General features: G+C 38.3%; 1 protein-coding gene across 1 annotated transcript in view; it reads left to right on the forward strand.

Annotated features, from left to right (window-relative positions):
• BBOX1 (gamma-butyrobetaine hydroxylase 1) overlaps positions 1-21495 on the forward strand; it is a 59432-nt gene extending 37937 nt beyond the window's left edge. Inside the window, exons 4-7 of the mRNA XM_061151014.1 lie at positions 2949-3054; positions 8954-9150; positions 19207-19373; positions 21102-21495. Of these exons, the coding sequence (XP_061006997.1) occupies positions 2949-3054; positions 8954-9150; positions 19207-19373; positions 21102-21262 (631 nt within the window). The 3' untranslated portion in view covers positions 21263-21495. The remainder of the gene's footprint in view (positions 1-2948; positions 3055-8953; positions 9151-19206; positions 19374-21101) is intronic.
• The last annotated feature ends 1789 nt before the right edge of the window (positions 21496-23284 follow it).

Raw genomic sequence — 23284 nt, forward strand, 5'->3', positions numbered from 1 at the left:
ATAAGTGAAAGCTTAGAGTCATAGACAGTCAGCAGCAGCCTTCCTGGCATGATTCATTTCTATAAGGAGGTGGAAAGGTAGATCAAATGACATTTCTAAGATTTTTCCAGACTTATGCTATAACTATTAAGAGAATATTTTATGCTTGGGACTGGCAAACTCCTTTCCTGGGATTTATCATTATGTGTGAGTGTAGACTTTTAGACTATACATCCCATACCGTGCTTAAGACACTTAAGGGCTAAAAAATGTTTATTATCCCCTGCCAGTTAGCTCAGAGGGCTGGAGAAGTGCTCTGAAGAGGCCAAGTCACAAGCCTCATCTCTGTGGAAGCCAGTTAGTGTCAAAGAAAAGATCTGTTCCCTGGCTGAAGTTCACACCTTGAATCTCAGCCAGCTCTGGCCACAGAAAAACTCGGTTCCTCTACCCTTGATCATAGGAGCAATCAGGAAAGAGAATGTAGATGGATCAATGCAAAACCATCATCACTCTAGGGGAGAAAATCTAAATAAAGTCATTTCCTCCTGACTGGGTCAATAACATCATCTTCTAAGACGACCTTATGTCTTTTACAACTTGATACAATATTTTTTTTGTATCCTTAAATCCCTTCCTACATGTTGGTTATTCTTGGAATGCTGATGTTGACAATAGTCTGAATCTGTATTATATATGGGCCATGGAATGACATGAACTTCATAGAGAACATGTATTTCTTGGCTATAGTCATGACGATATAATGGATTGCCTGACTCATACTTGAAATGAGCTACAGCAGGCTATATATACCCTCTTCTCCTTTCACTAGGTCTCTTTCCAGTTCATGGCCACATGTAGATGGCTCTTTAATCTTTAATGAAAGATACACCAGGCTTTCCACCCTAGATTTAAATGAGAGAAAAAAAAAAAAAAAAAAAAAACAGACCAAAATAGCTAATTTCATCCTCAATCTCAGAGAATGGGGAAGAAGCCCAACCTTTTCATTTCACATTTCCTTGCCTCAAATACCTCTCTCAGAAATTCACATTCTCCTTCCCTTATTTAATTCAGGCCTCAATGAAAAATTTCAGCTCTTTCTAGAGTACTTCCCAAAGCATCATTTCTACCATGACATTCTTCTGGCCCCAATCTTTGTCTCCTTAGCTTGCTTTATTTTCTTTATAGCACTTATCTCTATCTGATATCAGATTTGGTACTTACTTATTTGTCCTTTTTGTTCCCAACTATATTTCTAATGCTAAAACAATACCTGGAATCGAATAGATTTGCTCAATATATAGTTATTGAAAATGATTTGGTGACTATAAACATAAGGGCTTCCCTGGTGGCTCAGCTGGTAAAGAATCCACCTGCAATGCAGGAGACCTGGGTTCAATCCCTGGGTTGGGAAGATCCCCTGGAAAAGGGAACAATTACCCACTCCAGTAATCTGGTCTGGAGAATTCCATGGACACTATAGTCCATGGGGTCTCAAAGAGTCAAACATGACTGATCAACTTTCACTCACTCACTCATGAACATAATACAATAAGTGGACATTGTAACAACAATAAAATGGCATGTGTATATAGTGACCAACTTTGGTTTATTTTGAGACACAGCTTCCTTCCATTTACCCAGTGTTACCATCTTCCAAGGAAAAGTTGCTCAACATCGTTAGCCATAAGGATATTACAAAGCAAAACAATGCACTACCACTTCACACCCTAAGATAGTTATAATAATTTAAAAAAAAAAACAGAAAACAAGTACAGTGAGGATGTGGAGAAACTGGAACCCTCACACGTTGCCGGTAACAATGTAAAATGGTTCAGCTGCTGTGGAAAACAATTTGGTGGTTACTCAAAAACTTAAAGATAGAATTATGATATAACCCCATAATTCTACTCCTTCATATCACCCCTCCACAAATTGAGAATAGTTATTCAAATAAATGCATGTACATGAAAATCCACATATTCATACCAGGACTATTCACAATAACCAAAAAGTAGCAGCAGCACAAATGTCCATCAAATAATGAATATATCCATACAATAGAGCATTATTCAAGCATAAAAAAGAATGAAGTGCTGATACCTGCTACAACACAGATGAATATCAAAAGTATTATGTTAAGTGAAAGAATCCAGGCACATGAGTCACATGTATGATTCTATTTATATTAAATATACAAAAGTACTTAAATCCATAGAGATAGAAAGCAGATGGGCATTTGCCAGAGACTGAGAAGAGGACAAAGTGGAAAGAAACTGCATAATGGGTAGCAGGTTTTAGTTTGGAGTGATGGAAACGTTTCGAAACTATATAAACAGAGGCATTTGTTACCAGCATTGTAAATGTTCTGAATGCCACTGAATGCCAATGAAGTTTTCATTTTAAAATGGCCATTTCATATTCTGTAAATTTTGCCTCAATAATTCATTTTTAAAATGCATTGTTGTTAAAAACATAACCTACAATCCGATATGCATGCATGCATGCTCAGTCATTCAGTCATGTCCAACTCTTTGTGACCCCATGGACTGTAGCCCGCCAGGCCCCTCTGTCCTTGGAATTTTCCAGGCAAGAATACTGGAGAGGTTTGTCATTTCCTCCTCCAGAGGCTCTTCCTGACCCAAGGATCAAACCCTTGTCTCCTATGCCTCCTGCATTTGGCAGGAGGATTCTTTACCACTGGGCCACCTGGGAAGCCCACCATCTCATATACACCTCTTTATAAACTCTGCACCCTTTGTTTGGAGAGGAGAAGTGAAATGAGGAGAAGCTGATTCTGAGAAGGCTACTTTGGACAAAGAAAGGTCAGACTCTTTTCCTGGCTCATAGTCATTATGGTAATTATTTCATAAGATGAAGTTTCCATTTCTCCCGTGTCTCAAGTTCATTCTAACACGTTTCCTCTGGCTTAGTGACAGACTGTTTAAACATATGTTTCTTGTATTTTACAGACATACTTGGCAAGTGCAAGACAAAATCGATGCAAACAATGTAGCTTACACAACTGGGAAGCTAAGCTTTCATACTGATTATCCAGCCCTCCATCACCCACCTGGGGTAAGGTGAGCCTCAACATGTTTTCCACAAGGCAGGCCAAGGACCAATACTCTCCTGTATTTTGAGCCTAGAAAATTGTGTTTCACTAGCTAATTTGTCTTAATGTAGATCTTTCTCCAAACACAATCCAAGCTTACAGAATCTCTGTACCTAAATCTTGAACAGCCTCACATTCACAAGGGATAGGAGATTTCCGTGCATTTTTTTTTTCTTTTTTTTTTTTTTACATTTCTTCATTTCTCCCTGGAAATAACTACTGGCACTTACTGCTTTGCCAAGACATTTTACCACAGCAGTATATCTTGAGGTCTTTTTGAACATTTAACATTCCCTGGAGAGTTGAAAGAGAAAATAAAACCAGGGGACACAATGTAGAGTTTTTCCCACAAAGTCACATGGCCACCATTCCTATCAGTTAACTATTGCAGTAAAAAACAATAACAACAACAAATGAACAAACAAAACCACTCCATAACTTACCAGCTTAAAAGTGCAGCCATTGACTTATAATTTCCGCTATATTCAGCTGAGTAATTCTGCTGCTGTTGAGTCTGCAAGGGACTGGTTGACCTAGGTGGCTGAGATGACTTGTCCCTGCCCCATCTGATCTATCATCTCCCCACACACCAACCCCTCCCACCCCCGCCCCCGCCCCAGCTGGCCCACGTTTATGCACATAGCAGGTAGCAGGGTCTTCAGAGAGCATGCTGGAACATACAAGGCCTCTTGAGACCTAGGCTAGCAATCAGCAGAGTGTCCATCTCTGCCACGTTTTCATGCTTTTTTGGTCGAAGGTTTTAGCCCAGACTCAAAGGGTGGAGAATCCCAGGAATGGGGTCGCACAGAGTCAGACACGACTGATGTGACTTAGCAGCAGCAGCAAGGGGTGAGGAAGTAGAGGCCGCCTTTGGTGGGAGAAGCTGCAAATACATACCACAAAGGGGTGTGAATGCAAGAAGCAGAATAACTTTGGTTGTTTTGGGAAACCATCTACTCTCCCATCTGTCCGATTCTTCATCAAGGAGGGAGATGTTCACCATGGAGCACAGATCCTCCAGATTTTCTGGAAGCCTCCCCGTCTATTACCTTGTTACAACATTACCATTTTACTAAACAGCTGCATTTTTACAAAAGCATCATTTTGCTAAACCAAGAAATTAATGGTCAGAAACCTATCTTTGAAAAGAGATTTTGTTCCTATTTTTAGAGCTAAATGCAACTAAAGGAAATAGCCCCACAGAAATTTGTATCTTCAAAGATAAGGAAAGTGGAAATTTGGGATAATTCTCTAGCTAACGAAGGTGAAATGGGGGAAAATCAAAATTCATCTGTGTTTTTCATCATATTAACTGGACACATTGTCTTCATGCCTTTGTTACCCATTGTCGTCATCAGTATTAACTAAGCTAGTCTAGTATTTTACTTCACCTGTTTTAAATTACTTTGTTGATTGTAAAATACCACATGATTTCTTGGAACTAAATGCGACAGTGAAATGACCCTCAATAGTCACCTTTTCAGAAACGGGTTGAGGGGAAGACACACAATATAATTTGTTTTAAATGTGGCCCAGAAATTTTCTAAAACCCTGGGGGTTGAAAGCCAAACTAATCATCTCAGTTCATTTGCCAAAGACAAGTTGGAGAAGTCAAAGGGAATAAAGTTCTTAAAATTAGACTAGAAAACTAGATTCTATTTGAATTTTTAAATTACCTGATTTTTTATGAATTTATGTTTTATTTCAGGGTTAAAATTGAAAGCCTACAGAAAAGTGATCAAATGACTTCATAAACATTCCTGAAGTATAAAGTTTGACATTTTCATAGTACTTTATATTACACTTTCTGTATTTTATATTCTTTCAAAGCATTTTTACTTATATTGCTTTATTTGATGCCTTTAGCATTCCTTCAAGGTAAACAGAAGCAATCATGTCTTTTTATGTTAAACGAAGGTACCCAGCATGGTTAAATTCTTTCAAGGGTGAGTAATAGGGAACTAGAACTTGAAACAAGGCCTCCATCAAAATTGTTTACCACATCATAGGGATCATGAGTTGGGCTTTCTAATTAACATAATTCCTGTAACATGCTGACTATTTATAGACACTGTCATACATTACAAATACACAAAATACAGGAATTGAATCTTTTACTTCCATGTTATTTCAAAACTTGGCCCTGTACCTTAGATGTAATAAAGACTTAATAAATATGCTAAAAAGAAGTTTAAAATGCCACAAACTTGTACCAATCCTTACCAGCAAGTGAAAGGTCCAAATATAAATAAACTGATAGATTTTTTAAATAAAAAATGATTCCTGAAATGTCTAGATTCTAGTAAAATAATGATTGAAATTCAGGTACCTGCTTGTGCTATTAAGTTTCCACTTGGAATTAGTCAAAGGTTTTTGAACCAAAGTTTGAGTTCTTTTATAACAAATAGAATAAATAAATCAATATTCTTTTCAGTACAGATGAAATGATCTGGATAATGAGTTACCTGTTGAGAGTTCAGTTTGATCAATTTCAATCGTATGGGGCAGGATAAGGAGACATATCTTTAATGAAACACAGATGTTGTTTCATTCACTGTCTCTGGGCCAAAAGTCACATGCTGCCATAAAGTAACATTTAAAAAGAAAATATTTTTGGTTCTGAATGACTTACATGACATCAAATTGGGCTTTCTACACACCAGGCATATATTTACCTTTTGAATGTGCAATGAAAGTGTTGTCTGGGTCCATCATCTTTTTTCTTTCATAGGATTGCATTAAAATGTACATTAACAAAAGAAGATTATTAGTTGGCCTTGCCATATGTGAAAGACATCAGTTGACCTTTGTTTTAAAGATTTATATTTGAAATATTCTGTGACTTCTTTATGGCAGAGTCTAAAAAGGATTTGAAGAAAACAGATTCTACCACAGACCAAGTTATGCTATTGCTTTGCCTTCTTGGAGTTTGAGAGACTTGAGGTTGATATTTCCATTTCATCTTCTTTTTAATCATGCTGCTTCACCCCTCATTGCTTTGGCAATGAGATGATTTTCTATAATGACTTGGTCAGTTTATGCACATATTTTCAAGCTCAAAAAGAAGACATCAATTTAAGGATGATCGATTATTCATTTAGGTCAGTTCTCTCATAATAGCAGAAAATGAGGTGTCATCAATCTAAAAATATAAGTTTCAGTTTACAAAACACAACGCACACACCACACAATACTGAATTACTAACTGTACTATAAAGGGACTTCTGCCTTCACAGGAAAGGAACTTGCTGTCTGAGGATTTGAAGCACAAAGGCCAAGGTTTAAACACTAGTTTTGCCATATATTAGCAGAGTTCTTACCAGCTGGCCAGTTTTTACACCTGAGTCCCAGTTTCTTCCTCTACAGAATGGTGATGAAATTATCAAATTCTAAGGACTGTTGTAGGGAACGAATAAATATGCATTTGTTGTTCAATCACTCCATCCTGTTCGACTCTTTGGGACCCCTGGGACTGCCCCACACCAGGCTTCCCTGGCCTTCACCATCTTCTGGAGTTTGCTCAAACTCATATCCATCGAGTCGATGTTGCCATCCAACCATCTCATCCTCTGTCTCCTCCTTCTCCCCCAGCCCAACACCATAGTTTAAGACTAAGTATATATTAGATTTTAAATAGAACTTCTGTTTGGTTTGGGAAGGAGGCAGGATTTCCCACAGCCACACGTTGGGAGAAGTCACATGTGGCCTCTTCGGACTGACACATTTGGTTTTTAACACACATTCATTGTATATCTGTTACGGATGAGGCACTCTGTAAGAGTCAAAGGGAGTAGGGAATATTGTTTCTGCCCTCCAGGAGCTCACAGTTTCCAAAGGAATGGACCAGAGGAGATTCTGTCCCAAAAAAGCAGAATCAGCACCAGGGCAAGAGCTTCCTGAATAAACACAGATACCAAATGCTGCCTGGGTCATGCAGAATGGGGGCTGTTCAGGGAAGAAGTGAACTAGTTTCTGAAGTTCTGAGATCAGTCAGGCACAGATTAGAGGCAGGCATTCCAGACAGAGGGAGTGGCTTGCTGGCAGAGGGAGAGTAAAAAAGATAGAATATTCTTTTGGGGGGGAAAAAACCTGTAAACATTCATCATGTTCTATAATAATCTACATGGGAAAAGAATCTGAAAAAGAATGGATATATGTATATGTGTAATTGAGTCACTTAGCTGTACACCTGAAACTAACACAACATTGTAAAATCAAATATACTCCAATATAAAATAAAAATTAAATTTAAAAAATTAAATTTTTAAAAAGGATTTATATTTTAGATCTGCACTATCTAATACAGTAGACACTAGTCATCCAGGATTAAGCTGTAATTTAAACTAATTAAGATTAAATAAAGTTTAAAGTTAAGTTTCTCAGACAAACTAACCACATTTCATGTGCACAATACACATACAGGACTAGGGATGACTACATTGGGCCCATGGAAGAACATTTCCATCATCATAGAAAGTTGTAATGGGCAACACTTGCCCTAGCAATCCTCAGAGTTAGCCAAGTTAAGAGTTAGCCAAGCTAAATGGATATTTTTCCCACTTATGCTGGTATCCCCCTAGTCTGTGTGTTTGATCGTATTTGCCTCTTCCTTTTTTTAAAAATTGTCAGACATTGGTTTTTATTTTTATTTCATGAAGAAGGAAGTTTTCACAGCTGAAGAGTGTTAGTTTCTTTATGCAGAAAATCACAGTCTAAATTTAGATATTCAAAATCACCTACCCATGCTGACTTACTAAAAGGAATCACATAACCAAGGAGAATAACTCCATTCAAAATATTATTATTTAAAATATTACCACATTTAGCTTTCCAAAATGAAATCATATTACGCATTTTTCTCTAAATCTTAGTAAAAGTAATTAACACTTACCATCCTTTTGGTTTCTCATTCTCATTACTTCTTGGGCTTATTCATCCTCATAGCCTCATCGTACCTCATTCCTTTATCATTATACTTGAACTACCTCTCCTGTGACTTGGGCTTCCCTTGTGGCTCAGCTGGTAAAGAATCCACCTGCAAAACAGGAGACATGGGTTTGATCCCTGGGTTGGGAAGATCCCCTGGAGAAGGGAAAGGCTACCCACTCCAGTATTCTGGCCTGGAGAATTCCATGGACTGCATAGTCCATGGAGTCGCAGAGTCAGACACGACTAAGTGACTTTCACTTTCATTGCATTAGATTCTCAAGTAGTTACTCTCTTACAAGTTATTCCCTTAAAAAAATTGTACCCCTTGTTAACACCACTGGACTAATAATTTTCAACTCAGTCTTGACTACACTATTTCCATATTCAAAAGCCTTTACCAATTCCTCTCTGTGCACAAGAAAGTCCAATCTTTCATTTGACATTCAACACTTTCCCTGACTAGATCCCAAATTACCTTTCCAAGTGGATTACTATTTCCAGTTGTAACCCTCTACTGAAGCCAGATATTTTGAGACCCCGTGAAGTGTGTGTTTTTGCACACCCATCAACACTGCCAAGTGATTTGCTCTCGCTGTTCTAGTCTATGTATACAAAATCTTATCCCTTCTACTTTGCCCAAATTAAATTCCACTTCTTCTGTAAAGCCAACAGGAAGTGCTCACTCCCTACTGCTCTTATGATCTGTGCCTTTTGTTTACAAACAAACATTGTTTGATTGCATCCTTGTCTTAAACTATAACACTATTTGAACAACAAACTTTTGATTTGAAGCAACTTTTTCCCCTAACCTCTTTCTCTGTTGACACAAGTGATAGATATAAAAGTATATTACCTTTATGAATCTTTCTTTAAAGCTGTCAAAAATGTAGGTGCACACCATTTTAAAACATGGTTCTCTGTTTCTATTTCTAGGTTCAGCTTCTGCACTGCATAAAGCAAACCGTCACTGGGGGTGAGTCAGAAATTGTAGATGGATTCAACGTATGCCAAAAGCTCAAGGAAAAAAATCCTCGAGCATTCCAGATTCTGTCCTCCACCTTCGTGGACTTTACAGACATTGGAGTGGATTACTGTGATTTCTCTGTACAATCCAAACACAAAATTATAGAGTAAGTACTGTTTCTAAGTTTCTCATCTCAATAAAACAGTGACAGCAAAAGCTTCATTAACCTAAAGCTTAAACATAAAAATCCAACTCATTTCTGAACTTTACTTTATATTAACTGTTTAGCCCAGTTCTCTAATGAAGGAGAAAAGAAAGAACCTTTTCACCATAAAAATTTAAAAAAATCAAACTCCATGAAATCTCTGTTCTTAATCAATATAAGTAACTAAGACTTCATGTATTCTCCATTTTTAAACTATAAATTCTGCATAGTTATACTCAGTGTGATTGTACTAATCAGGACCCTTTCAGAAGTGAAAGAATATAACTCAAGCTGGATAGTCTATGAGTTGAAAAGTATCATCTGATATAGAAATTTTATTTTTTCCTTCACGTCTCAGCCAACACATCCTCTGTGTTGGCTTCACTTTTAAAGATAATCAGTAGAAGCTCCAAGTTTTCATTGTCCTTAGAGCTGGTAATGACAGGACACAAAAAATACTTATTTTCCAATAGCTACAGCAAAGATGTAGACTCGCTGCCCAGAATGTGTTTAAGCCTATCCTGGAAGAATTGCCATGACTAGGAAGTCAGAGAATTCTGATTGGCTGTCCCTGGATCACATGTTCATCTCCAAAGAAAGGTCAGCCTCACCTGTACCACAAGGGCAGAGAAAGAAACAATAACATCTCCCCAGATTGATGACAAAAAATCATATGTTCCCTACACAGAACTTTTTGTGTTCTTTTTTTGTTTAGCATTATTTCATAAGAGAGTGTCTACAAAGGCCACCCAAGTATCCTTTTATTTGAGAATTAACCTACATTGTTTTTTCTAGGACATATTTGATTTAATGTGACCTTAATGAATTTTGAGGTGTTTCAATTTTACAATTGAATTTGTATTCTTCTTTTAGGAGAAATAACCAAATAATATGAAATAAACTCATCTAATAAATAATCAAATCCCCAATATACTAACTCATCTTTCTTAAATATACACGTGATTGCCATTTATTCATTCAACAAATATTTACTGAGGCCATTCACTCTTGTTGGTGCACAGGATACATTGGTATACAAAACAGTTTCCTGTCCTCATGAAGCTTACTTACTAATGGGGGAGGGGAGAATTAGAAATTTTTAAAATAAAGAGGAAATTGAAATGAATGTTAAGATATTTTAAGTGTTTAAGAAACAAGGAAAAGTAAGGCAGTTTAGGGGAGCCTGTAGAGACAAAGACTTAGGGAGGATAAAATTTATATCATTAAATAGTGTTTCAGTTGAACTTCAATACTTTGACCACCTGATGCGAAGGGCTGACTCATTGGAAAAGACCCTGAAAGATTGAGAAAGATTGAGGGCAGGTGGAGAAGGGGATGACAGAGGATGAGATGGTTGGATGGCATCACCGACTCAATGGACATGAGTTTAGGTAAACTCCAGGAGTTGGTGATGGACAGGGAGGCCTGGCAAGCTGCGATTCATGGGGCAAAGAGTCAGACACGACTGAGCAACTGAACTGAACTGAACTGAACTGAAATAGCGTTTCAAGGACAAGCTTTACTGAGTAGGTGATATTTGAGCAAAACTTAAGAGTTAAGGAATTTGTCCAAAAAATGAGCAGTTTCCAGAAACAGCTAGAGCAAAGATCCTAGGATGATCCTAAGAAGATGCTTGGTGTGGTCAAGGAACCACAAGAAGCCACTCTGTGGGGCAGAGTGTTAAGAGAGGAGGACAGACGGTTGTCAGTTCATATAAAGCTGTGTTAACCATCATAAGAACACTGGTTTTCACTCTTAGTGAAAGATTTTGACCAAAAGAGAGACATCTATATTCATATAAAGTTATTTACATTTTTAGTGGATCACCCCTGGCTGCCGTGCTCAATACAGTGTAGGAGAACAAGGGCAGGAATAAGAAGTCCAGCGAAGGAGCTCCTATGGGACTGCAGGTCAGAGCCGAGTGTACCTCGGACAGAAGTGGTCCTGGTGGTGACAGCAGCAGGGTGGAGAAGAGTCCTCTTTGGGAAATATTTTTGCATATTTAATCAGCATATTTCCATGAAATATTGGATGAAAGGTCTGAGAGGAAGACAGACTTAAAAAAATAAATCCTGGTCCAAAGTAACATCATCCAAGAGGTCAGTCATCGAGAATGGAAAAGAGAAGGAATAAACTCTCAGGATTCTTAGGTTTAACATGATAGTTTTAAATATTTAAAAGACCATTACAAATTATCATTTATTTTATGACACAATATGATTACAGATTCCACAAGGCTAGTGAACAGAGGCAAAAAAAAAAACACTTAGCTATTGAGTGAGGTTAACCAAATAGCCATCATCTGAATCATAATTTGGCTTTGTTATTTTTTTTGGTAATGAAATTCCAGAATTTGGTCATTATCAAGGTCTCAGAGATATCCCGAGAGAATGTCAAGTGTTTAACAAATTAATTCACTTAAAATGTGTTTTTAGCAACAGAAGATGAAACAGAGTTTTCGGTTAATCAAGGGTTTCAGTATTCTGATTGTTCGGGTTAATTTTCCTAGTGGTTAAATCTTTTCACTCTTTTGAGATGCTTATTTCCTATTTAATACAAAAAGATCTTGGAGGCTGCTGAGAAAATTAAGTATCATGCAGTACAATCAATAATAAATAAATAAACCAGGATAAAAATAATAATGGTGATTAAAAAAAATAATATTGGTCGATTAAGCTATAGCAGTGCAACCTAGTGGTTACAAATCCAGTCACATGAACACAAGTCCTTCTTTTGTTATCTGTATGCTGTTGGTCAATTGACTTATGCTTGCTAAGCCACAGAAAGGAATAATTGTCAGTAAAAAGAAAAAAAAGGAGTAATATGAATACCTGTGCTGTACTGTGCTTGGCCACTCAGTTGTGTCTGACTCTTTGTGACCCCATGAACTGTAGCCCGCCAGGCTCCTCTGTTCATGGGGATTCTCCAGGCAAGAATACTGGAGTGGGTTGCCATGCCCTCCTCCAGGGGATCTTCCAAACCCAGGGATCGAACCCAGGTGTCCCACACTGCTGGTGGATTCTTTACCATCTGAGCCACCAGGGAAGCCCAAGAATACTGGAGTGGCTAGTCTATCCCTTCTCCAGGGAAACTTCCTGACCCAGGAATTGAACTGGGGTCTCCTGCACTGCAGGCAGATTCTTTTCCAGCTAAGCTACCTAGGAAGCCAGTGTTAATACCTACCACATAACAACTGCAGTGGGAATTATAGAGAAAATATACAGACAGACTTGTCACAATGCCTGACTCAGAAAGAGCAGAATAAATTTTAGCTAGCTATCATTTTCATAATCCAACCTATTTACTGGTGATAGATTTTAATTTCAGCTCTGAGTTTCTAATGACCAAAGCAAGACAGGAACATAATGAATTTGCAAGATGCCCTTAAGATATAAAATTTTCTTGCATAAAACATGATATGGTAGGCAAGACCATAGTAATATTCTCACAACACATTCACATCATATTGCTCTCAAAGAGAAACTAGTGAAGAGAATTTTATTTTTAGTGAAGAGAATTTATATTTTAACTAGTGAAGAGAATCTACAGCACCCCACTTGAATTATAGATGATTCCCCAGTCTTCACTGGGCTCTTTTATGGACATCACTGAAGAGGTTTTGCATTTACTAGTTTGCAGTCATGATGTTGCTGATTTATGTTTAAATGCTTGTCCTGCATACATAGCTAGTATATAGCTGGTTATTCCCCAACTTTGGGCTTTTCACCCTTCCTCAGCATATAAAAAGATGTCCTGTTCATTAAAAGGGACTGGAATGCAAAAGTAGAAAGTCAAGAGCTACCTGGACTAACGGGCAAATTTGGTCTTGGAGTACAAAATGAACTAGGTCAAAGGTTAACAGAGTTTTGCCAAGAGAACGCTCTGGTCATAGCAAACACCCTCTTCCAACAACACAAGAGAAGACTCTACACATGGACATCACCAGATGGTAAATATTGAAATCAGATTGATTATATTCTTTGCAGTCAAAGATGGAGAACCTCTATACAGTCAGCAAAAACAAGACCAGGAGCTGACTGTGGCTCAGATCATGAACTCCTTATTGTCAAATTCACACTTAAATTGAAGAAAGTAGGGAAAACCACTAGGCCATTCAGGTATGACCTAAATCAAATCCCTTACAATTATACAGTGGAAGTGACAAATAGATTCAAGGAATTAGATCTGAAAGACAGAGTGCCTGAAGAACTATGGATGGAGAAATTGTACAGGAGGCAGGGATCAAGACGTTCCCAGGAAAAAGAAATGCAAAAAGGCAAAATGGCTGTCTGAGGAGGCCTTACAAATAGCTGAGATAAGAAGAGAAGCTAAAGGCAAAGGAGGAAAGGAAAGATATACCCATTTGAATGCAGAGTTCCAAAGAATAGCAAGGAGAGAAAAGAAAGCCTTCCTCCATGATCTGTGCAAAGAAATAGAGGGAAAAAATAGAATGGGAAAGACTGAGATCTCTTCAAGAAAATTAGAGATACCAAGGAAACATTTCATGCAAAGAAGGGCACAATAAAGGACAAAAATGGTATGGACCTAACAGAAGCAGAAAATATTAAGAAGAGGTGGCAAGAATACACAGAATAACCATACAAAAAAGATCTTCATGACCCAGATAACCACAAAGGTGTGATCACTCACCTAGAGCCAGACATCCTGGAACAAAAGGCAAGTGGGCCTTAGGAAGCATCACTATGAACAAAGCTAGTAGAGGTGATAGAATTCCAGCTGAGCTATATCAAATCCTAAAAGATGATGCTGTGCAAGTGCTACACTCAATATGCCTGCAAATTTGGAAAACTCAGCTGTGGCCACAGGACTGGAAAAGGTCAGTTTTCATTCCAGTCCCAAAGAAAGGCAATGCCAAAGAATGTTCAAACTACTGCACAATTGCACTCATCTCACACACTTGCAAAGTAATGCTCAAAATTCTCCAAGTCAGGCTTCAACAGTATGTGAGCCACGAACTTCCAGATGTTCAAGCTGGATTTAGAAAAGGCAGAGGAACCAGAGATCAAATTGCCAACATCCACTGGATCATCAAAAAATCAAGAGTTCAAAAACACATCTACTTTTGCTTTATTGACTATGCCAAAGCCTTTGACTGTGTGGATCACAACCAACTGTGGAAAATTCTTCAGGAGATGGGAATACCAGATCATCTGACCTGCCTCCTGAGAAATCTGTATGCAGGTCAAGAAGCAACAATTAGAACTGGACATGGAACAGCAGACTGGTTCCAATCGGGAAAGAAGTGTATCAAGGCTGTATATTGTCACCCATATTATTTGTTTATAATATGCAAGGTACATCACGTGAAATACCAGGCTGAATGAAGCACAAACTGGAATCAAGATTGCCAGAAGAAGTATCAATAACCTCAGGTATGCAGATGACATCACACTTATTGAAGAATGCAAAGAAGAACTAAAGGGCCTCTCGATGAAAGTGATAGAGGAGAGTGAAAAAGTTGGCTTAAAACTCAACATTCAGAAAACTAAGATCATGGCATCCAGTCTCATCACTTCATGGCAAATAGGTGGGGAAACAATGGAAACACTGAGAAACTTTATTTTTTGGCCTCCAAAATCACTGCAGATGGTGACTGCAGCCATGAAATTAAAAGATGCTTGCTCCTTGGAAGAAAAGCTATGACCAACATAGACAGCATATTAAAAAGCAGAGACATTACTTTACCAGCAACGGTCCATCTAGTCAAAGCTCTGGCTTTTCCAGTAGTCACGTATGGATGTGAGAATTGGACTATAAAGAAAGCTGAGCACCAAAGAATTGATGCTTTTGAACTGTGGTGTTGGAGAAGACTCTTGAGAGTCCCTTTGGACAGAAAGGAGATCAAACCAGTCCATCCTAAAGGAAATCAGTCCTGAATATTCATTGGAAGGACTGATGCTGAAGCTGAAACTCCAATTTTTGGCCACTTGATGCAAAGAACCAACTCATTGGAAAAGCCCTGGGAAAGGGCTGGGAAAGACTGAAGGCAGGAGGTGAAGGGGACAACAGAGGATGAGATGGTTGGATGACATCACTGATGCAATGGACATGAGTTTGGGTAGACTCCAGGAGCTGGTGATGGACAGGGAAGCCTGGTGTGCTGCAGTTCATGGGGTCACAAAGAATTGAACACGAATGAGTGACTGAACTGAACTGAACAGCATATAATCCTGCATCAAAACTTTCCTTTCATCCTCTTTTTACATATAGCATATCCTGCTTACTAAGGTCCAATTTTGCATTTTAAGTTGATCCTCATGATGCCAAGCACACATCTCCTCTAACATTCTTCCATCCTCAGAATAACATCTTCTCTGCACCTCACAACTAAATTTACTTACTACTTCCCCTTAGGTCATTTTTTAGAATGCTAAAAAACAAATTTGTGTCTTATTTTCTCACACAGAAAGTAAACACCAGGTTAAAAGAAACAGAGACTGAGAGAGAGAGAGGCATTGATTATTTTTGCCCACATGTATGAACTCTTAGGGGCTTCTCAGGTGGTGCTAGTGGTAAAGAATCCACCTGCCAATGCAGGCAACACAGGAGATTTGAGTTCGATCCCTGTGTCTCCAAGATCCCCTGAAGGAGGAAATGGTGACTCACTCCAGGATTCTTGGTGGAAGAATCCCAAGGACAGAGGAGCCTGGCAGGCTCTAATGCATGGGGTCGCAAAGAGTCAGACACAACTGAGCATCTGAGCAAAAGATGAACTCTTAGAAATGAAAGCTTAATACAGTGTACCATGAAATATGAAATTCTGATTTCATGGAGTATCCCATGGTACATTGTGTTAGAGGAAAAAGAAACAAATCAGCAGAGTGGCTGGGATGCAAGAGTCCCAAGGGAAGTTTCAAAGGTGTCACCTCCTTGTCAGTGACATGAAGGATGACACAAAGGCTGTCATTGATCTGTGTGCTTAGTCGCTCAGTTGTGTCCGATTCTTTGCGACCCCATGGACTGTAGCCTGCCAGGCTCCTCTGTTCATGGGGATTCTCCAGGCAAGAATACTGGAGTGGGTTGCCATGCCCTCCTCCAGGGGATCTTCCCAACCCAGGGATCGAACCTGGGTCTCCCATATTGCAGGCAGATTCTTTGCCATCCGAGCCACCAGGAAGTCCGTCATTGTTATATGCACAGAAAATAACGCAAGGGAAGAGGAAAGGATGTGTGTCAGGAGGAGTTAGGCTAGAATTTTAAAGATAAGGTGAAAAGGCAAAATGTCCTCAGAAATTGTGAAAGTGGTCTGAAACCAGCAGTATGAACACATCAATCAAAAGGTCTCAAGCTCTATGCTTTGTATTACTCAAACCTGAAGATCCACAGTCTCTTCTGCTGACTGACCTCTTCCTTCATTCTTTGTTCATGAAGCTGCAAACTGCAGGCTATAGAGCATCCTTTATCTATGTGGAAAAGATGGGGCAGCAGGGGAGAGCACTTCATTGCCTATTCAGTCATATTTGTATTTTTATCAGTATATATAAATTCAAGTTCTAAGAGCCTTTTTTGAAAACCTGTTTCTTTCTTACACTTTCTTTCCTTATATGGGTTCAATAGGTATTTTCAGTCACTACTCAATTAGCAAAGAGTTGCTGTTAATGACTATTTCTAAGAGTTTATCATTCAGTTCAGTTCAGTTCAGTTGCTCAGTCATGTTTGATTCTTTGTGACCCGATGGACTGCAGCACACCAGGCCTCCCTGTCCATCACCAACTCCTGGAGCTTGTGCATACTCATGTTCATTAAGTCAGTGATGCCATCCAACCATCTCATCCTCTGTCGTCCCCTTCTCCTCCCACCTTCAATCTTTCCCAGCATGAGGGGCTTTTCCAATGAGTCAGCTCTTTGCATCAGGTGGCCAAAGAATTGGAGCTTCAGCTTCAGCATCAATCCTTCCAATGAATATTCAGGACTGATTTCCTTTAGGATTGACTGTTTGGATCTCCTTGCAGTCCAAGGGACTCTCCAGAGTCTTCTCCAACACCACAGTTCAAAAGCATCAATTCTTCGGCACTCAGCTTCCTTTATAGTCCAACTCTCACATCCATACATGACTACTGGAAAAAGACTACATAGATTTGACTAGACAGAGCTTTTATCATTACACTTGCCATTGGCTCACAGGATTGACTGTTAATCTGAGATACAAAGTGTGGGGACCAGGTAGCCATACTTCGTATACCACTGGTTCTCTCTGTGTGAGGAGCCAGCCAAGTGTAATCTAGACCCCAAATCAGTGTCACCACGCCCTGGAACATGTACCAGAGTCTGTTCTATTTGACCCATCAGTCAGCTATTAGCTCACATTACCACCTCCTAAGCTGACCCAGGAGTAATTCTTGGCACTTCATCACCATCCTTGCCCACCTTCAGGTTTTCTCTATCTGTCCTCTTTCTACCTAAAGAAAAGATAAAGTTGGTTGCTATTTTAGAACTGGCTAAAAGTCCATCTTTCTAATAAGCTAAAAAAGTTTTTCTTCCTTTTGTCTCTGTGACTAAACAATGCTCATACCTTGCTGATTATAACCAACAAACTTAAACTTAGGACTATTATTTCTTACATTAAAATAGTATTATGTTATATTATCATGATCATGATTTACATTCTAAGAAATACTATAGAGATCACAATATTAGAATCTCTCAAGATAATCAAAAGACCTTGGTACTCTCCAAATGCACTAAAAAATATACAAAGTTACATATGTAACAAATATTTTTTAACTGCCTATTATGCCCAGGCTCTATGTAAGTGCTGAGAATACAACATTAAATGAAATACAGTGTCAGTCTTCTTGAAGCCTATACACTAAGATAGTTAATATAGATGAAAGGATCCAAAGAATGTACTTCCAGCTAGACTCTACTTTCTCTGTGACTTTGTTTCTCCATCTATAAATTAGGGATTGAATTAGAACAGATTATTTCAAGCTTTTAAAAAATAAAGTCTGCTCATGGGCATCTAGGTTGCTTCCATGTCCTGGCTATTATAAACAGTGCTGCGATGAACACTGGGGTAGGATAAGGAAGCTGTGGTACATATACACTATGGAATATTACTCAGCCATTAAAAAGAATTCATTTGAATCAGTTCTAATGAGGTGGATGAAACTGGAGCCCATTATACAGAGTGAAGTAAGCCAGAAAGATAAAGACCAATACAGTATACTAACGCATATATATGGAATTTAAAAAGATGGTAACAATAACCCTATATGCAAAACAGAAAAAGAGACACAGATGTACAGAACAGACTTTTGGACTCTGTGGGAGAAGGCAAGGGTGGGATGTTCTGAGAGAATAGCATTGAAACAAGTATACTATCAAGGGAGAAACAGATCACCAGCCCAGGTTGGATGCATGAGACAAGTGCTCAGGGCTGGTACACTGGGAAGACCCACAGGGATGGGATGGAGAGGGAGGCAGGAGGGGGGATTGGGAAGGGGAACACATGTAAATCCATGGCTGATTCATGTCAATGTATGGCAAAAACCACTACAATATAAAAAAATAATAATAAAATTCAAAAAAAAATTTAAAAAGCAAAAAAAACCCACAAGTCTTTCTTCCCAATAATGATCCAATAAAATCATACTTAAAACCCCAATAGATAAAACATATAAGCTGATTAATCTATGAGTTATAACATAGACATATTTTAATATGTAAAAGCTACTCTTTTTCAAAGAATGAAGAGTGAATTCATTTTCCTAACAAATAAAAATTTTAACTTAAATTTCTCAGAAATATTTATTTTGAAGTAATTTGAATCATTCTGGCACTTTGGTGGTAAGATTTCCAAAAACACTTGCCAAATGAATAAATGAAAAACCAATGAATACTTTGTATCACAGATAACCTTAATATTTTCTGTACATATGTTTGGATTCTTTAACACTGTATTTCAGAAACATCTTCCAAGATGAAATGACCCTTACAAATGCAAATAAATACTTCATGACTTCTATATTTTAACTTCTTCTCTTTGAAAAATAGATTAGACGATAAAGATCAAGTGGTTCGTATCAACTTCAATAATGCAACTAGAGACACGATATTTGATGTACCTATCGAGAGAGTTCAGCCTTTCTATGCTGCTCTGAAGGAGTTTGTTGACCTCATGAACTGTAAAGATTTCAAGTTTACTTTCAAGATGAATCCAGGTCAGTGAACACACTTCCTCAAACAACTGAAAGAATGGGTTTTCTTCAATCTTAAGCATTGAGCACAGTATCTAGAGCAGTTTTTCTCAGACATGGCAAGTGGAACAACTTACAACAGAGTCTTGGTGTATAGCCAGCTTGCTTGAATAGCAGACTTCTGGCTCCTACCCTGGCTCTAAATTGACTTTAAAATACTCATCATTAAATAAGCTCCTAGGTAATCTTTAAACACATCAAAATTTAATAACCTCTAACCTAAAGAATAAATATTGAAAGACAAGCTACAAGCCAAATAAAATCTCATATCTGATATGAAGACTGATGACATATTTTCTATTCTGATAGCCAATCAATACAAACTGAAGCTTATACTTAATTCTTCTAACTTGGTAAACAGATAAAATTATCCCCATGACTCTCATTCTAAAGTTCATGAGTCATGTTTACTCACTGCACTTATCTGATCTGGCAGGCATATTGCTACCTGAAACAAAGTCATACTGAAGTATTCCAGCCACTTGGATAAAGGAGCAGAAAGCATTGTGGGTTCTCTGCACCATCTCTACTTAATAAAGTGACATGAAACTCAAGGTTTTTGATATCTAAAATAAAAGGCCTAATTTCTCCCTCCTGTTGACTGGGCCAAGTAGAAGATACTTTTCTCTTGTGCCTTTTTTTTTTAATTGATCTTTGGATCTAGTAAAGTACTACTAGAATCTTCATAAATTCACTGTTATGCAGTCAACACCACGTTGATTTTTAAGAGCAGTAACATGTAAAATGGAAATGCAATGGGAGAAAAATACCCAAAAAACAGGAGTTAGAATTTAAGCCTCACCATTTAATGGCAGAAACCTTCTGAAAGTGCTTCAACTTCTCAGAGCTTCAGTTTTCTATGTATGAAAAGATGAGATAATACTCTTATTTCAAGATTTTTATGAGGCTTAGAAATAATATACATAAATACTAAGAACATAAAAGACAAACCAAGAATGTCACTATCCTTATAATTATCTGAAGCTGTTAAACTAGAAATAAGCATTTCTTAAGTCAGAAAGAGAAAGACAAATGTCATATGATATCACTTGTATGCAGAATCCAAAATATGGCACAAATGAACCTGTCTATGAAACAGAAAGAGACTCTCTTACATAGAGAATAGACTTGTGGTTGCCAAGGTGGTGGCAAGATGGGGTGGGATTTGGGGGTTAGCAGATGCAAACTATTATATATAGAATATATAAACAAAAAGGTCCCACTCTATAGCACAGGAAATTTTTCTATATCCTGTGATAAACCATAATGGAAAAAATATAAAAATGAATGTATGTATATGTATAACTGAATCACTTTGTTGTAGAACAGAAATTAACATAACATTGTAAATCAACTATATTTCAATTTAAAGAAAATACTTCTGAGCAGGAGATAAGTAACAGGAAGAACAATTCAGAAGTTTTGCATAGAGATAATAGTTTAAGTAAGATTATAAAAGTGTCTACAGGGGCCTGACAGTCTATGTAGTTCAGAAGTCAAAAGGCCTAAAGCAATCAGCATCTAGTCTTATTTGTATGAAAAAGCAAATATGTAATTTCATGTAAAGAAGTAAACATATTGTCTCTGGGTGTGAACCACGTGGCAGCGCTGTTTTTGCATTTCACATTTTCTAGCTCAGCGAATCATTTACACGGAAGATTATATTCACACTGTAAAAAATCTTTTGTCTAGGTGATGTGATTACCTTTGATAATTGGCGCTTACTTCATGGCCGACGAAGCTACGAAGCCGGAACTGAGATATCCCGCCATCTAGAAGGGGCTTATGCTGACTGGGATGTGGTCATGTCAAGGCTACGTATCTTAAGGCAGAGTGTCCAGAATAGAAACTGACTCTCCTGTTTCTAACTTTGGTAAGATTCCAATGAGTGTATTTTATAAGATATGACAAGGTTATTTGTCTACACAGACCATGAGCCGTGTCAGTTACGTATTAATCTCTTTAACACTGAACATGTCATCTTTCTCACAAGAGTTCTCTTTTCTTTGTAATCATATACAACGCCGATTTTTTAGATGTTGTAGTCATGTTCCCTCTTTTCCAAATAAAACATCTCTTCTGTTCAGATGCATGTATGATCTAACTTCTTTTGCCCATCTGTGAGAGTCTCCAGAATGCCTTCAAATCTTTTTGTACTAAACCAAATTCTCTCTTCAAATAAGGCTTCTTTTGAATAAAGCTTTGTTTCAAATAAAGTTTGTGTTTCAAATAAAACTTTTCTCAAATAAGACATGTTTCTGCTCTGTTACCTGTAGGGTCTCGTTTTTCATAACTTCATATAACTGTCTTTAGCATGCTTGGGAATGCTATTTTCCCAAGCATAGCATATTGGGATCATATTTTCAAAGACCTCTTCGTTTACTTTTATTACCAAATTCTGTGACCCAAATTTCCAGCCCTCATCAACCTGGTGAGCTAAGCTTTTCTTGTAATACCTAAATTATGACATCAGACCCAAGAATATGTCAAATTAAAAGAAAATATAGTCCCCTGCCCTTACAAAGTTCCTCTTGCCCCAAATAAATACTCCTAAGGACTGCCAGGATAGCATACTCCTGTCTGTTGATCTGTTCCCTTCACTTCTTGCCTTCAACTAAGAACTAGTCAAGGTAGAACCAAGATGCACACAAAACCCATAAATGAACATGATGTCTGCTCACCTGTGGACAGCTTCACCTACTGGTCTTGGCTTTCTCTATGGCCACTGCCTTGTCCCCAGTGGTGGAACACAGGAGTCACCACCAGCCATGAAGTCTGTTGTACCTGTTGAGTATGCCTACTGTGCCCAGTCCTTATCTGTGTCTCCTGAAAAAAGGAGTCTTGGCATTTCCATTTGCTGAAATCCTGGTAGTATATAGATTTTTAGTCTACACACTTGGGGCCCTAATCAAGCCTCCTATTCTGAAAGTCTTCATCACTGCCACTGCTGTGGAGCTCTACCTGTTGGTTTATAACTAAATGAAAATATTACTTCCACCCGTGAGTTTCACACTCACACTGTGCCAACGGCACTGAGAATCTGGATGAGAAGTGCCCGAGGCCCATGTCAGCACACCCCTCTGTTTTCCGAACTCTGGTATTAAGTCCACATCACCAGCCCAGTCTCCTCTTTCACCTTGTAATGCTGGCCCTTTCTGGGGTGTTCATTGCCCTTTCCCAATCATCTGGTCTTGATGGGGCTACTATGGTACCCCACATATGTTTGATTTTTCCAAACTCCAAATGGAGTGGGTCGGGTTCTCAACGCCATCTTTTCTAAGAGGCTCCTAGAACAAAAATAGGTAAGTTCAGTAGGGGCATGGCTCAAACTGAAGGGGTAGCTAATAATACCTAAAAACAAATAGCTAATCAGTACCTAAAAACAAATACATTTCTTGAGTAACCCTAGGTCCATCCACTTACAAAACCTAAACTCCAGGCACTTGCAACACTAAGGTGAGTGGTCATGCTTTTATTCATTTGACAGACATTTAATCACATAGCAGGTATATGGCAGGCACACTGCTAGCCTAAAGACATAGGAGGACTTGCGAGGTGCCTACTTGTGGTCTGGTAGGGAAACAGATAAGGATGTAGATGATGACGTGTTACATTAACAGAATGGTTCATAGGAAGGCATCCAAGTTGAATGAGGGTTAGCAGTAGTTTTTCCTGGCAAAGACAGGAAAATTACTTGCCAGCTCAAAAGATAGAAGAGGCACAGAGAATTGAGAGTGATCACAGTGCATATGCTGATTTACAAGTCAAAAAAGAGCAGAGCGTAGGAATGGAGTAAATCCTGGGCTTGGATGCCTAGGTTCAAAGAGTAATAATAATAATCAGTTAACTAGGTGTCTTTGAAAAAACAACTTCTT

Source organism: Dama dama, chromosome 1, assembly GCF_033118175.1.
Source record: "Dama dama isolate Ldn47 chromosome 1, ASM3311817v1, whole genome shotgun sequence".
Lineage (NCBI taxonomy): Eukaryota > Metazoa > Chordata > Mammalia > Artiodactyla > Cervidae > Dama > Dama dama.